Here is a 16170-nt window from a genome sequence, read left to right as displayed (position 1 = left end):
CAGCCTGCGGACTGAAGGGTCCCAGGTTCGATTCCGGTCAAGGGCATGTACTTTGGTTGCGGGCACATCCCCAGTGGGGGGTGTGCAGGAGGCAGCTGATCGATGTTTCTCTCTCATCGACGTTTCTAACTCTCTATTCCTCTCCCTTCCTCTCTGTAAAAAATCAATAAAATATATTTTTTTAAAAAAGAAAAGAAAAGGTATTATGACTAAACATTTGAAAGTAAGTGACGTTAAAGGGTGTTAGAAAATAGTACCTGCAAAGGAATAGCTAAGAAAATGACTTCCCTGTGAGGACTGAGGTTGCTATGTGCTTTGCCGTTTTCTAGGTTTTCCTAAGCAGAGACCAGGGGTGTGAATAAAGCGTCATAGGTTTCCATGCTCAAGGTTGTTAACAACATTGATTACCAAGAAGGAGTACAGATATTCTTCCCTTGATAGAGATCTACAGTTTTACATAGAGACGTGTGTGTGTGTGTGTGTGTGTGTGTGTGTGTGTATACATATTTCAGAAGAGTGGCCAAATACCTATTTTTAAAATACCTTCAAAGAAAACTTAGTCTAAAGAAGGCTGGTGCATTGGCGGGCTTATTGCTCTGATTGTATGACTTCTGGGAACCCAGAGCACTTTTACATATGTGAAGTTACAAATTTTCACTCTTACATTTCCAAACTATTGACCAACTATGTTCAGAAATATACTACAAAGCCAGTGTTTGGCAGAAACCCTATTTAAAAGAAAAGAAAAAAACTTTTCATTGTAGCACTAATAACAATATTTAGTGTTTCCTTTTAAAAATTAATACAGTGAAGACTAGACTGACACGGGGTAGGATCTGAATTGTCCTGGCTCCCTTACTTAGCGGCCCCAAAACTCCCTGCACATCACGTGAGCGGACTTCTGTGCACGTTTCACAGAATCGTCACAGCACACCTCTGCAACAGTGGGTTACTTTGTAGTCGAGGAAGCGGAGGCTCAAAAGTGAGGTCTCTTGCAAAGGAGGTAAATTTACTGCTGTAACCGTTCTGTAGTGTGCACTGCAGGGGCATGTAGCCCATTCACAGTGTGGTGCTGGCCCAGGAGGACACCCTGCCCCCATTTAAGCAGTCCCTCCCCATTCCTCTTCCAGCCCCTGGCAACACCAATCTCTTCTCCCGCCCCACTTGGTGACTTTTTTTCTCTATAGATTTAATGATGCCGGTAATGATGATGATTTTTAATCCTCAAGCAAGGATATTTTTTCCATTGATTTCCAGATCTAATGGAAGGGGGAGAGAAGGGGAGAGAGAGAGAAACATCAATTGGTTGCCTGCCACTTATGCCCTGACCGGGCCCGGGGAACCTGCAACCAAGTTCTGTGCCCTTGACCAGCCCTTCCGTCTGAGGGCCGGCGCCCTAACTACTGAGCAAACTCGGCCAGGGCTTATTGTTCTTGTTGTTTCCTATAAATGGCATCATACAGCATGTGTCTGTCTGTGTCTGGCTTCTCAGCATCGTGCTTTTCAAGGTTCATGCAGGGTGTAGCAGGTGTCAGTGCTTTGTCCCTTTTCATGGCTCAATAGTCTTATTGGGTGGACGTACCTCATTTTGTCTGTCCATTTGCTTCAGGTGTTTTATGTCTTCTTTCTCCATTCAGCTTGTCATCTGTCCTCCCGATGTCTGCATTCTCCCTATAGTTGGCTACCACTAGTTTTCCATTAAGATCCCCCGTGGATTGAGAAATCTCTTTTTTCCTTAAAAGCAGTTCTAAATCTTGCTGTGCGTTTTCACACTTACAACTCCAATTCTTCCTTCTTTTCAAACTTTAAAAAAGAGTGTTCTGTTTTCTGCCTCTGTCTCCCACCTCCCACCTCCCTCCCAGCCTGATCTTTAACTGAGTGGGGCGCTTGCTATGTGTGGACAGTGAAGGCACATGTTGTGGATTCCGGCGGCTAACGTGGTCTCAGGAGGAATGGAGAGATTTCAAAGCATTCTTTCTTTTCATGGGGAATACTAAAAATAACCATCTTACTGTGAGTTCTGTTCCAATAGTCATCTTAGGCAGTCACTTCTGAAATGTCTGCTTTATCATTCCCAACCCTCATACACCTTCTCCTTTGTAAGGATTGCAGATGCACTCGGCTGTCACCATGGGAACCGTGCTGATCTCCTCAGTTATTTGCAGAATGAGGTTACAGTTTGCCTGTGACTATTTGATAGGATTAGAGACTCAATACCAGTATTTCATCCACAGTTCTTGATTATAGAGCGTGGTACATACAAAAAACATTACACAGGGTTATCATCTAAACTTGAGTCATGAATGGGCTCTAGCCAGGCAGCTCAGTTGGTTAGAGCGTCATCCCAATATGCCGAGGTTGCAGTTCAAACCCCAGTCAGGGCACATACAAGAATCAACCAATGAATGCATCAATAAGATTGATGTTTCTATCTCCCTCTTCCCTTTCCTTCCTCCCCCCCCCCTCTGAAATTAATAAGTAAGAATTTAAAAATAAGTAAATAAGTTGATGCATTAGTGATTGCCTGCCTCTTAAATAAACCTGAATTACCAAACATGAGTGCTTGGGAAGGGATGCTATTTTTAGCTTGCCATGTTTTATTTTGGAGAAATGGGGCTCATCAACCATCACAATTTTCATTTGGGTTCAGGGACTTCCGGGCAAGTGGGGCTGAGTGAAGCTGGACCACAGAATCTCTGTCTCTCTTTTTTTGTAAAATATAATTTTTAAATGAATTTTTATTGATTTCAGAGAGGAAGGGAGAAGGAGAGCTAGAAATATCAATGATGAGAGAGAATCATTGACTGGCTGCTTCCTGCATACCTCCTACTGGGGATTGAACTTGAAACCCACTGAGCTCGAAAACCATTCCCTGACCAGGAATGGAACCCTGACCTGGTTCATGGGTCAACCACTGAGCTCAACCACTGAGCAACACTGGCCGGATCTTCACTCTTCTTTACACCAAAGGGTTCCCCCTGTCTTTCTTCCTCTTTTATGACTTGACTCTTTGGAAACCTTTGTATTTTATAGGTGAGATACGAAGGCTTGAGATAGAGCAAGCATAAAACTAGGCCCACATAATAAATGACCTGTTCCTAGCCCTCCCTGAGTTGGTGATATTCAAACTCTGTTGTTTCAGGAAAGGAACCAGAATGTTCATAATGACGTTTTCTCTCATCTGTTAACATTTATTGAATGTCTAAGGTTTATGCCCCTTTACTGTTCAGATGTTGTTTAATACTTTTGTTTTGTTAATCCTCACCCGAGGATATTTTTTTTTCCCATCAATTTTCTTTGAGTGAGTGGAAGGGAAAGAGGGAGGGAGGGAAGGAGAGAGAAACATTGATGAGAGAGAGACACTCAATCTTTGCCTGTCGCATGCACTCCAACCCAGGCAGGGATCCTGTAACCCACGTTTGTGCCCTTGACCAGGAATCGAACCCTCGAACCCTTGGTCTGTGGGCGGCCGACATTCTAACCACCGAGCAAAACCAGCTGTTGATTAATAGTTTCAATTCTCAAGTCTGTGAGGAAAGGGGGTCAGTCATGTCAGACATGGTTTGTAAACAAATAGCTGTACATCCTGTGATGTGGTGCCAACTGCTCTCACTGCCCTGGGCCTGGGAATGTAACCCGGGGCTTGAGAACTCGGCCTCTCTGCGGGCTCGCTGGGAACTGACCTTCCATGTACGTGCTTTTTTCTAGGTGGAAGAGGAGAGATCTGTGCTCAATAATCAGTTGTTAGAAATGAAAAAGAGGTAAGTCTTCTTTTTCTGTCTATCGTTGGCATGTGTGTCAGTGTGCGAGTTTAATAAGGAAAATGTTAGAAGTTGATGTGTACGGTGACCTACAGAAAGTGTGCGACCTTTTCATTCAGAAAATTGCATCGTGATAGCTCAGTACTCACCATTGACAAATGATGAAAACTCACTGGCCGAAGTCTCGGTCTTCATTGCTAAAACAAAGAACAGCTGCATTTTAAGTCACATTCAGTTGCATTTATTTGGAAGTGCTCTAAAAGCAGATTGTCTCGCGTGATACTGCTGTTCCCTCCTAGTTTCAGTAACTAAAAATGCTATCATTTTACAAGGAGTGATTGATCTGCCTATAAACACTGATTTCCATGATATAAAATTTTTAATTTTTCACTGATAACTGGTAACACAATTGTAAATGTTTATTTTCAGAAAAAAAGAGCTTTGTCATTTTTTTCATGATAATTAAATAGTATTAAGTGAAAGCCTTCCAGTCCTTTTGAATAAGGATACACAGGCCCACAAACACAGTCATTTAGAAGCTTAGTGCCTTTATACATCCTGACAGTCTGTCTGCTCTTTTAAAATGTGCAGTTTGTGTCTAGAGAAATTTAGAAATACAGTAGAAAAACAAGAATTACCCACGCTCTTGCACAGTATTCTCCCACTTGTCAGGGCCGAGGGGCTCTCCTGCCGGGCAGCTCACACGTGTGTTACTTACACCGCAGTGCCCCTCCTGCCCGCCGAGGAACTGAGGGCTGCACTTCACCCACAAGACATCGGGGTTCCAAAAGCTACAGCCCAAAGGATAGTAGGCCTTGGTCCAGGGGTGCCGCCCCTCCTTTCCCTCTCTAATTAGATTCATTCTTTGTTAAAGTCTCACACCAGAATGCATGTGTTTCGGCACTGCCATGCCCCTGGCCCAGCGTTCTCCAGGTGACCATGCGTGAGCGTGGTGACCAGGCTGTCCTCCCTTAACCCAGAAATCTGAAAGCAAGTATATGTTTGAGCTAATAATTTGGGCCCCTAAACACCTTCTAAAGTCAGTTTGATAAAGAATTTGTATATGGGTCTATGTGTAACATACTAGTTAAATAAATTTAGCATGGAATACTAAAAAGAATTTGATCTGTTCTTATCTGCTCTTACTTTAAAAGTCTGGAAAGTACTTAAATCGTAAAGTTATTTGAGATGTAGTTGTTGAAATAAGAATTGAGATCTTAGTTGACAGTTTAATTTGGAAGTGACCGTTGAATAGACGTAATAAGAAAGCATAGACTTGCCTTCATTACACTGAAGTCATTGTATTGAAGTGCAGTTACTTACTCCTGACTGTGGGATGACGCTCCTCTTCATGAAGAAATTAGTAACAAACATCCGTAATACTTTCAATAATAAAGATAAATTAAAAAAGAAAGAAAGTAGTAACATCCTTCTCTATTGCTACAGTTTATTAGTATCTAAACATTGAATTGCAAGCAATATGTAGTCAAGATTTTCCTCTTAAGAATGTAATTGCCGAAACCGGTTTGGCTCAGTGGATAGAGCGTTGGCCTGTGGACTGAAAGATCCCAGGTTCGATTCTGATCAAGGGCATGTACCTTGGTTGCGGGCACATCCCTAGTGGGGGGTGTGCAGGAGGCAGCTGATCAATGTTTCTAACTCTCTATCCCTCTCCCTTCCTCTCTGTAAAAAATCAGTAAAATATATTTTAAAAAAAAAGAAAACAAAGAATGTAATCATTGCCCAGCCAGCATGGCTCACTGGATGAGTGTCAAGCTATAAACCAGGAGGTCATGGTTCAATTCTCAGTCAGGGAACATGCCCAGGCTGTGGGCTTGATCCCTAGTCAGGGGTGGGAGGTGTAGGAGGAAGCTGATCAATGATTCTCATCATTGATGTTTCTTTCTCTCTGAAATTAATAAAAAATATATATAAATATTTTTTAAATGTAATCATTTCTTTGGAAAACTGGTTTCCATGTTAGGCAGACCTCCTTCAAAACAGGTTCCAAGATGTCTGAGAGAGAACGGCAGAGCCGACCTTGACTTGTTAAAACTGACCAAGGGGAGAGGTGGGTCTTCTGGCCCTGAGGTCTGCAAGCAGATTAGAGAACCTGTTTGGCTTCCCTCCCTCCCTCTGGGCTTTTCCATGTCAAAGGAGGACTTGAGAGCCAAAATCCTAGACATGGATTTGTTGGAGTCAGAATCAGTTCTGTCAGTGTAAATGCCAGATTGCCGTCAGGGCTGGAAACTGGTAGATAGTTCCTTCGACAAATTCTGCAGAGTCCCGTGCTGCTCACTGTGGGTGGCTGACTGTCTGACTGTCTCCGAGCTTTCGCTGCTTACCAATGCTCACTTCACTCCTCTCTTTTCCCTTCCTACTCTTGCTTCCTTTGCTATATCTGTGTGTCTTTCATGGTAAGACTAAAGAAAGTCTATCCACATTATAATAAATAAATTTCATATATTTTTAGTAAACCAAATTGTTGTATATATATATTTTTGGCTGCCTTTGTTCCTCTGTGTCTTGCTTTTGTTTTGTAAGATATTCTCAGCAGTATACGCACACACTCACACACACACACACATTATCTTTTTTTTTTTTTTTTAAAGCAAAGAATTGCAGTGCAAACTTCTCCCGACTGATTTGCATTTCTCTTCATGTTTCTAATATTTGGTTCTTGTTATCTTGCATTTTTAAAGCTTGCCCAGTTACACTTTAAGGTATTCGCTTTACTGCTAGAACTTATTTCTTGTGCAAGTAGTAAGGAAAGAATCTAGCTAGTATGTTCCCTTGGAGGAAGGATTTCCGGCCCCTCTGGCCCTTCCTTCCTATTCTGCTTATCTTCCCTATTTGACATTTTGAGTAACACCAAGTCAGGCCAGTCAGCATGGCTTCGGGGAACACGGGCCCGCCTGCCCCGTCTGCCGGTGTGATTTGTGACGCAGAGGTCCGTGATGTTGGCTAAATGGTTTAACTCAGCCTCTCTCGTCTACACAGTGGGATTGGGGCTTAGAAATAGTGAAGGAAGCCAGCAGTGAGGACCTGCCCCAAAGGGGAGCTGCTAACAGCTGTTTGTCCTGCCATTTGTCACGAGTTAGGTCCCTTCCTCAACCATGCATCTTTTGATAACTGTACAAGGAAGGAGCGTTCTGCTTGCCCTCTCCTTCTGAAGCGGCCTTGCTCAGAGGCTGTGTGATGTGAGGATGAGCAGATAAAGATGCTGTGCCTTCCTCCTCCCGCCGGCTGGTGGTCCCCAAGACCAAGAATCGGTGACATCTTTGCCAACGAGAGTTCCTATGATGGAAGAATCCAAATCTGTTCAGTAACCCCAAATCCTCACTTTTCTCCCCAGTAAAATATTTCAAATAATGTTCAGATTTGAGTTGGTTTTCTAACAAGTGATGCTCTAGAAATAGATGTTACTATAGAGCAAACCACCAAGTCATTTTGCTAGAGGCTTAAGGAGCTTGAGCTTTATTGAATCTTTGAATTGCATCAGATACTTTTCAGCAGGAAGAAGGATCCGTACGTTCCTTCCGTTAAAATCGCTGTTTTGTTTTAACCCGAGCAAGATCCTATTTCCTAGCAAGGTACCACTCAGTATTTCAGCGTCACTGCTGCTCACCCCATTTCAGTGTACAGATAGTGCTCGGATATTGAATTCCAGGAATGTTTGTAAGTCTCAAATTCTTTTCTTACTACTTACCATTCCGGAGTATGAGTGTCAGCCACACAATGAGATAAATCCACAGTATTTTTATCTTTGTGTAGAATCTACCATAAATCATGAGAATTCTGTAATTCGTGTGCCGGATATCTTGGGTCTCACTAACCAGACATGTACATTCTTCCATTGCTAACCTGGGCCTCAGTTTTCGATCCTTCCTGTTGGCTCTGCAACAGACCGAACCATGACATGCTCCATGCTCACCCCAGCCAGGACTAACTTGGCTTGTTGCCTAAGTTACTATGAGTTCTCACTGAGGATTAGCTCCATGAGTGACATGTCCAGGTTGTATGGCCTGAGGGCTAGCTAGGAAAAATTCTCTTCAGTTTTGTCTTTTTTCCAAACTATTATTGTGATACAAGGTCTTTTTCCTCTTGTTTCACACTGCATACAATTATTTTATTTTTTTACTTTTTAAAATTAGAGATTCACAGAAGAGTTGTCAGGGTAGTTCCGAGTGCTCCCACGTGTGTCTCCAATCCCCCTCCCCGGTTCCATCATCCATCCCCTGGTACATTGACCAAAACCTGGAACGTGACACTGCACACACTCTCAGCTAGACTGCTGACCTTACTCAGATCCCCCCAGATTTCCACACACGTCCTTTTTCTCCTCCCGGGTCCAGCCTACAAATCACACTGCATTCACTTGTCACTGAGGAGTTAGTTTCTCCCAGTCTGTGACCGTGCTCAGTGTGACCTCCTCCCTCATGACTATGACCGTGGCACTCTCAAAAATCTAAACGTGCACACACACAAACACCTAGTAGCCGGCCCTTCCGGGCTGTGTCTATTGTGTCTCGCCCCCTCCTTCCTGGTCTTCCCTTCATCTTTCCCTTTCCTTTCCCACACCCTCCACGACAGGTGTTTCCCTTTCATCCCGGGCCTGACCCCCCCTCCGCTGACCACAGCCATGCTGGGCTGAGGACAGAAACCTTCCTCCCAACGTCTCCACGCGTGCATTCCATCCCCGTAGCTCCGTTTTAACATGTCTGTTCTGGCCTTTATGTAATTGCCTGTCATTTCCACGAGCAATTTAATGTCCTCCTCAGGTTTCATGGAGGAAGAGTGAGACTCCTTCAGCCTGAATAGCAGTGGTACTATTTGCTACTATTTGGCCCATTAGATCCCAAAAACTCATTCCTGGAACTTGCTAAAAGTTACTGAAATTAGTGAGAACCAATTGATACTTCCAGCATAAAACTGCTCTGCATGACATTGTATAATCGCTTTGCATGTGTGTATTTTAGTTGTTGGTATTGCTTGGTAGTAGTTTATTCAAGAAGTAATAGAATTCAGCTGGGGTTCAATATTTAGAAGAATTTTTTTTGGGTGCAACAGTCTTATTATTATTATTATTATTATTATTATTTATAATCATAAGTCTTCCAAAGTTACTGTTTCTTTAAATTCAAATGGCTACAATGATAGGCAGATTCAAGCATGTCTGTGCATAGTGAACTTTTGCTCCCCTCACAGTAAGTAAAATTGGGAAGCATAAAAGCCTTCTCCCTCTAAAAGCCCCCTGTGATGCACTTTTTTCTTTACATTAACTCGGGTTAATTGTGTGCTGCTTGCAGGACAGTCATACACTGATCACTCGGTTGATTTCTGGAATTTTTAACTCTTTGGTCTTTTAGAGAATCCCAGCTAATAAAAGACGCAGATGAAGAAAAAGCCTCCTTACAGAAGTCCATCAGCATTACCAGTGCCTTACTCACAGAAAAGGATGCCGAGCTGGAGAAGCTGAGGAACGAGGTAGAGTGCCTGCCAGGGCGAACGTTCTCGCCGCCCCGTCCTGTTCCCACGCCTAAGCTGCGCCGCTGTGTTGCAGGTCACGGTGCTCAGGGGAGAAAACGCCTCTGCCAAGTCCCTGCATTCAGTTGTCCAGTCTCTTGAGTCTGATAAGGTGAAGCTTGAGCTCAAGGTGAAGAACTTGGAGCTTCAACTCAAAGAAAACAAGAGGCAGCTCAGCAGCTCCTCAGGTGACATGATGACTGTGTCCTCCCCTCCCCCCTCCCACTCCCGCAAAGGAGCCGTTTCTGGTCAAGATGCGCTGCCCCCTACATTCCCTCTCATCCTTGGCTCTCCCACCCTTTAATCAGACGAGGGCTCGGCACCACCCAGATCCCACGGGAGGAGCGTGCCTGGTACCCCCACTGCCGGGCCTTCCCCCTGGACTTGAGTGTGGGTTTGGCAGATGCTGGCTGCCGTCCAGGACAGCCGTGGGTTCTGAAGGTACACGGTGAGGGTGCAGAGGTGGCCCCTCGCTCCTCTGAATTCAGGTGGACGTGACGGCCATTCTTGCCAGCAGTGAGCCAGCCCAAGAGAGAACACCGGAGGGGTGGGGCCAGCGCCGGGGCAGGTCCCTCAGGGGCCCGGCCGTGGGACAGGAACTCGTGAGCGTGTACTGAGAGGCACATCTGGGAATTCCACAGAGAATGATTTTCAATGCAATCACAAGGAAAAAAGATTGTGGCTTTTTAAACATCCCCTCCATTTTTCTTCCCCATATAAGGTCACACTGATACTCAGGCAGAAGAGGACGAAAGGGCCCAGGAGAGTCAGGTAATACTCCTTCCTTTGGTTTGCTTACTGGTGATTTTAAAAAGTCATTTAATCTCTTGAACAGGTAGTGCATTCATATGATCTAAACATTAAGCAATATTAAAAATATGTTCAGCAACTCATTTCCCTCCAATCCTTTCTCTTTGGTCAGTTCCCAGCTCTCCAGTCAGGTAACCACACTTATTGGCATCTTTTTAAAAAGTCTTTTTCAGAGATTTAAAAAAAGTAACTATGAGCCAAGACTAATACAGTCTTTTTCCTTTCCCTTTTAACGTACATGGTGGCATATTACATAAACTGATCTGTACTTCCATTTTTGGCAGAACCTTGCCCCAAAAAGCCAAGCCTAGCCCCTAAGCAATACCTGTTCTTCCAGCTGGCCAGCCTCAGTGTGTCACAGTGATTTTCACAGGCACCTCCCCCTGGAGAGTCAGCAGCCCTTTCCACCTCTGTACTTCCCTTTTATAGCTGGATAGTGTTCCGTTATTGGATATAACTTAATGGAATTGGTTCTCTGCCCATTGACATGCCTTTTGGGAGGTTTCTGATCTTCTAAGTGTATTGTAAACAATGCTGAAATTGTCTTGGACATCTGTCATTTTGTAGACATACTAGCATTTCTTTGGGGTACACTTCTAGAAGTAGAATTGCTCTGCCAAAAAGTTCCTTGCTTATCTCTACCTTACAAAGACAGGGTTCTCGGAAAATGTCTCCTAAATCCAAAATTAACAAAACAGCCATAATTTTAAATGTGGGATTATATGGAAACAACGTATCCTCTATTTGGAAATATAATGGGACAGACAATAAGCATCCATCTTCAGTTTTAATAATATATCTTGTGGTATATTTATCCTGCTCACAAATCACAGGTACACAGCCATCTGTCATTTTTAAATAAAAGCTCTGGAAGTTTTGATTTGTCTGACATCTCCTTTTTAAGAGACGTGAAAGGATTCAGCAAACTACTAACTTACCCAGTTAGCACTGTCTGCTTAGTGTCTATGCGTAAAAAGCATCCACTTAATTAACAGTGTTTTCTCTTTCTCTCCCTTTCCTTTCTGCTTCCGTTTGTTTCACCTGCTGCTGCCAACACTTTCTTCCAACCAGCAAATGGTTTGTTCTATGTTTCCTAATTTGCGAGCACGTGTGTGTGTGTGTGTGTGTGTGTGTGTGTATGTGTGTTTTCCCACTGTACTAAATCCATGTTGTGCTGTTTTCTTCTTCACAAAACTGAGCTCCTAATATGATAAAGTCTTAGGAAATGCAGTTTCAGAAGTGAGAATAGATTCAGGGGTTCTGCCTCCAGTGTTGGCAGGGATGTTCTGCAGAGAACCACAAAGCTACTGATTGCTAGCTTCTTTCATATCATGCCCCAGAAAGAGAAAGAGGACAACTGCTTCTTTAAAGATTGAATTGCTTGTGTATGTGTATACACTCATACACATTTTTTAAATTATAAAGTGAGATTTTTTTCATCAGCTATTTAGAAATATGAGATCTTTTTATTATTTGTAAGAGAGGAAAGAAACTTTTTGTTTTTCAAGAAAAGTGCCCTTGGTTTGAAAGCAAATGTTAGGACAAGGGTGTTTCCTCCTGCTGGTCATCTCGTTATTCCACTGCCCAGTGAATCCTGGCACAGTTGCTCTTCCCAGTTGGGGTACCTGAGCTCCACTCTGTACCTGAGCATATGCCTGAGGGTCTCCTCGGTGGACATGGAGCTTGAGCCTTCTCATTAAAACTGCTCCATTTTCCTCTGAAGCCTCGTTTACCATCCCATCACAACCCCTCAGTGAGTGTGTGAGGAGAATGTCCCTGTACGTTTTCAAAAGACGATAAGTTGTGGATTGGTTCTGCAGTGTCATGAGACAACTCTCTTGTTGTGCTTTTGTAAAGTGTTGTATGTGTATGTTTGTGTATCAGTATACAAGGTTTAGGTTCAGTAACAGCACCACTGGCCCCCCCTGTGACGTCCAGCACACTCGCAGCCATAGCATGAGTCTATGTCTGTGACTTCTTGATGGACACATTTCAGACACTTTATACATGTTTCTTCTTTTAGATTGACTTCCTAAATTCAGTCATAGTGGACCTTCAGAGGAAGAACCAAGACCTCAAACTGAAGGTGGAAATGATGTCAGAAGCGGCCCTTAATGGGAATGGTGACGACCTAAACAATTACGACAGGTATTTCATATGAGACAATACTGTTCAGTTCCATCTAAATAAACTGTGCTTTTAGAGTTGGGTTCTTCAGTGGGTTGGAGAGACAGCTACCTTTGGCTGATTGGCAGACAGTGATACATACACACTATAAATGGCTTTGATGTAAACATTTTATTTATTTGCTTTAAATTTTTAAAAAAAATATTTTTATTGATTTTTAGAGAGAGAGGAAGGGAGAGAGATAGAAACATAGAGAAAAAATAACATGGGAGATTAAATATGGCGGTGAAGTAAGTAGATGCTGCAAGGACACGCTCCCAGCACCAAACTGGAATTACAACTAAAATACAGAAAGACTTCCTGAGTAATCAATGGAAGACTCGCTTGAGAGAACCTTGATAACTGAGGACGGAAAGTGGAGATAGCATAGAGACTGGTAGGAGGGGTTAAAGTTATACAGGATCAGGAGACACGGAGAACCCCAAGCAAGAAGAACCTAAACGGGCCCACACCCAGATAGATCATAATTAAAATGCCAAAAATTGGAGGAGGAGGAGGAGGGGGAGGGGGAGGGGGAGGGGGAGGGGGGAGGGGGGAGGGGGAGGGGGAGGAGGAGGAGGAGGAGGAGGAGGAGGAGGAGGAGGAGGAGGAGGAACTTTAAAAAATATATGTTTTTATTGATTTCAGAGAGGGAGAGAGAAATAGAAACATCCATGATGAGAGAAATGAATCGGTTGCCTCCTGTAAGTCTCCCACTGGGGATCAAGCCCACAACCCAGGCATGTGCTCTTGACTGGAATCAAATCTGGGACCTTTCAGTTTGCAGGCAACCTCTATCCACTGAGCCAAACTGGCTAGGGCCAAAAGAGAGACTCCTAAAAGGCAGCAAGAGAAAAGCAAACTGTTACCTACAAAGGAGCTCCCATAAGACTAACATCTGATTAATCATCAGACATTCTACTAGATAGAAGGGAACGGCATGAAGTACTCAAGGTAATGGAAAGCAACAATCTGAAACCAAGATTACGATATCCAGCAAGGCTACCATTCAAAATAGACGGTCAACTAAAGAGCTTCCCAGACAAAAATATTAAAAAAGAGGCTAAAGGGAGTACATTCCCACCAAGTCAGCAGTTGTGAAAGGGACTGCTGTAATGGTAAGAAGAAATAGAGAAACCTAGGCATACAGAATTAAAATGGCAACGAATAAGTACCTATCAATAATAATATTAAATATAAATGGATTAAATGCTCCAATCAAAAGGAATAGGGTAGCTGAATGGAAACAAAAATATGACCCGACTTTATGCTGTCTACAAGAGGCCCACTTCAGAGCAGAAGACACACACACACAGGATGAGAGGGAAGGGGTGGAAAAATTTTTTCCATGCAAATGAAAAAGAAAAAAAGCTGACAAAATAGACTTACATGAAGACCATCACAAGAGACAACAAAGATTATTACATAATACTAAAGGAATTGATCCAACAAGAAAATATAAACCTGGTAAACATATACATAAGCACCCAATATAGGAACATCTAAAATATATTTTTAAAAACTTCTAGAGGTCTTTAAGGAGAGATCAATAACAATACAATCAGAGTAGGGGACTTTAACACCCTGCTGACTTCACTGGACAGATCTTACAAACAAAAAATTAGTAAGTAAACAGTGACGCTGAAGGACACACTGAGCCCTAACCGGTTTGGCTCAGTGGATAAGCATCAGCCTGCGGACTGAAAGGTTCCGGGTTCGATTCCGGTCAAGGGCACGTACCTTGGTTGCAGGCACATCCCTGACAGGAGGTGTACAGGAGGCAGCTGATCGATGTTTCTCATTATTAAGTCTATCGGGGCGGCATTGGTGAATAAGAGTTTCTAATCATGCCCATGAACCTTTGCAGCGACGACCAGGAGAAACAGTCCAAGAAGAAACCTCGCCTCTTCTGTGACATATGTGACTGCTTCGATCTCCACGACACAGAGGACTGTCCCACCCAGGCGCAAATGTCCGAGGACCCACCGCACTCCACGCACCACGGCAGCCGGAGCGAGGAGCGCCCGTACTGTGAGATCTGCGAGATGTTCGGGCACTGGGCCACCAACTGCAACGACGACGAGACCTTCTGACGAAGCCTCACCTCCGGGCCTGTGCCCTCGCGGACGCACCAGCATCTGGGCAGCCGAACACCAGCATTGTGTGTGCAGACTTCCGGACAGCTCACGATATTTTTGACCCCCACCAACAAACCTAAGGAAATATTTTGATCTTCCAACAAATCGCCCTTTTAGTTTCCCCGTATACATTAGAATAATAAATGCTTAGGAGGTGAGTTTTCACCTCTTATTTTTGTCGTCTTGATTTTTAAGCTTCAGCAGGATGTTGCACCAGAGGCTGTTACATCTATTGTCCCGAGGGAAACCTCCAAGAACAATCCCCACCCCATCCAGTACCTTATTTAAGTAACTTTAAATTATGCCATTCTCATATTTGCACTAAAATCTTCCCAGGCTGCATTTTTGTATAGTGAGATGTTTTGGTTAAGCTTTGACACTGGAATGAGTTGAAAAAAAATGTGCCATTTTGCATTTTCATCTACTCATATAGAGCATTTTATTTTTAGTCAAAGAAATACCTGAGACCTTTGCACTACCTGATGTCAGTAGTGCCTCTGCTTCAGGCTTGGTAACACTTAGGTGTGATGATAAATCATGAAACAGGTGAGGGGGGAGCCCCCAGACTGCTGTGGGACATTCGATCGTCGATATGCTGCACCCACTTATTCTACTGTGGCGTTTTGTTGGTTTTGCATAATTTCAGCTATAATATGTATATATTTTTTAAAAAATCTTTATTTTGGGAAAAAGAATACACAATTATGTCCTTCTTTTCAGATTTTTACCTTTATAAAAAAGAACAAAACTTAGAATGTTTATCAGGATATAATGGGTTAGGCCAGAAATAGCATCACACAGCTTTGGAGCTATTTTTTATTTTTGTTTTCATTTTGCTTATCAGATATAAATAAATACAATATTTTTCCTTCTCTAGCAGATATCCCCAGCAGTCAATTAATTAGATAATAAGCTGCTATACAACACTTTTATTAACCAACCCACAATCTTTACAAGTTGTATTTACTGTCTTTTTAGATGAATGTATGATGAGAAGTTCAATATTAATAATTTTGGATTTTCTTATCACAAAAAATTAAATGAAGGACCTCAGCCACCAGAAGTTTATCAACCAGTTTTATTAAACTATTTATCTTGATTTGAATTGAATGTCTTTTAGAAGATGTAAAAAGTAATAAATGTATCTCCATGCTACATGTATAATAAGAACTTCTATAATTGTATATATGCCTTTGATGTATTTTCCCCTCAAGATTATTAACTGTGTTTGACAAGTGAAAAATCTGTAATCAATTGAATTTCTGGTTATAAACATAATGGGAATTGTTTCACAAACAATATGTAAAGCAGTATTAAAATTTGAGCAAAAAATGTTCTGTATCTACTTTTTTTTTTTAGTTAAAGAATACCATTTTTAAAAAATAATTCTTTATTGTTGAAAGTATTACATAAGTCCCCCTTCTTCCCCCATTGACCTCCTCCAATTCACCCCACCTCCACCCTCATCTCCCCTGTGACCAAGGGCCATGTATATAAAGTCCTTAATTTATTACCTCCCACTCACTCATCCTCCTTCTCCCTCCTTGCTCTCCCCCTTGCCTTCCCTCCGAAGTTCTGCAATCTGTTCCATGCTTCCATGTCTCTGGATCCACTGTGTTCATCAGTTTATTTTGTAAGTTAGAGTCCACATATGAGTGAGATCATGTGATTCTTGTCTCTCTCTGAATGACTTATTTCACTTAGCATGATGCTCTCCAGATCCCTCCAGGCTGTCTCAAAGGGTAAGAGGGAGAAACTTCAATGATGAA

At 42.7% G+C, this 16170-nt stretch overlaps 1 protein-coding gene across 9 annotated transcripts in view; it reads left to right on the top strand.

Annotated features, from left to right (window-relative positions):
• The window catches only part of CLIP1 (CAP-Gly domain containing linker protein 1), an 84827-nt gene extending 69026 nt beyond the window's left edge, over positions 1–15801 (top strand). For 3 of the 9 annotated variants that reach the window (XM_084867727.1, XM_084867728.1, XM_084867729.1), the window contains exons 21-26: positions 3709–3761; positions 9131–9248; positions 9325–9475; positions 10009–10058; positions 12121–12245; positions 14131–15764. In XM_084867727.1, coding sequence (XP_084723853.1) covers positions 3709–3761; positions 9131–9248; positions 9325–9475; positions 10009–10058; positions 12121–12245; positions 14131–14356 — 723 coding nt within the window. In that variant the 3' untranslated portion in view covers positions 14357–15764. Of the gene's footprint in view, positions 1–3708; positions 3762–9130; positions 9249–9324; positions 9476–10008; positions 10059–12120; positions 12246–14130 lie in introns of all 9 variants that reach the window. The other 6 variants (XM_084867733.1, XM_084867731.1, XM_084867732.1 and 3 more) reach the window with 4 other exon arrangements.
• Positions 15802–16170: the final 369 nt, after the last annotated feature.

This window comes from Pipistrellus hanaki (genome assembly GCF_964339955.1).
Source record: "Pipistrellus hanaki genome assembly, chromosome: 19".
NCBI classification, from domain to species: domain Eukaryota; kingdom Metazoa; phylum Chordata; class Mammalia; order Chiroptera; family Vespertilionidae; genus Pipistrellus; species Pipistrellus hanaki.
Note: the sequence above shows the minus strand (reverse complement) of the source record. Positions and strands in the feature narration are given on the sequence as shown.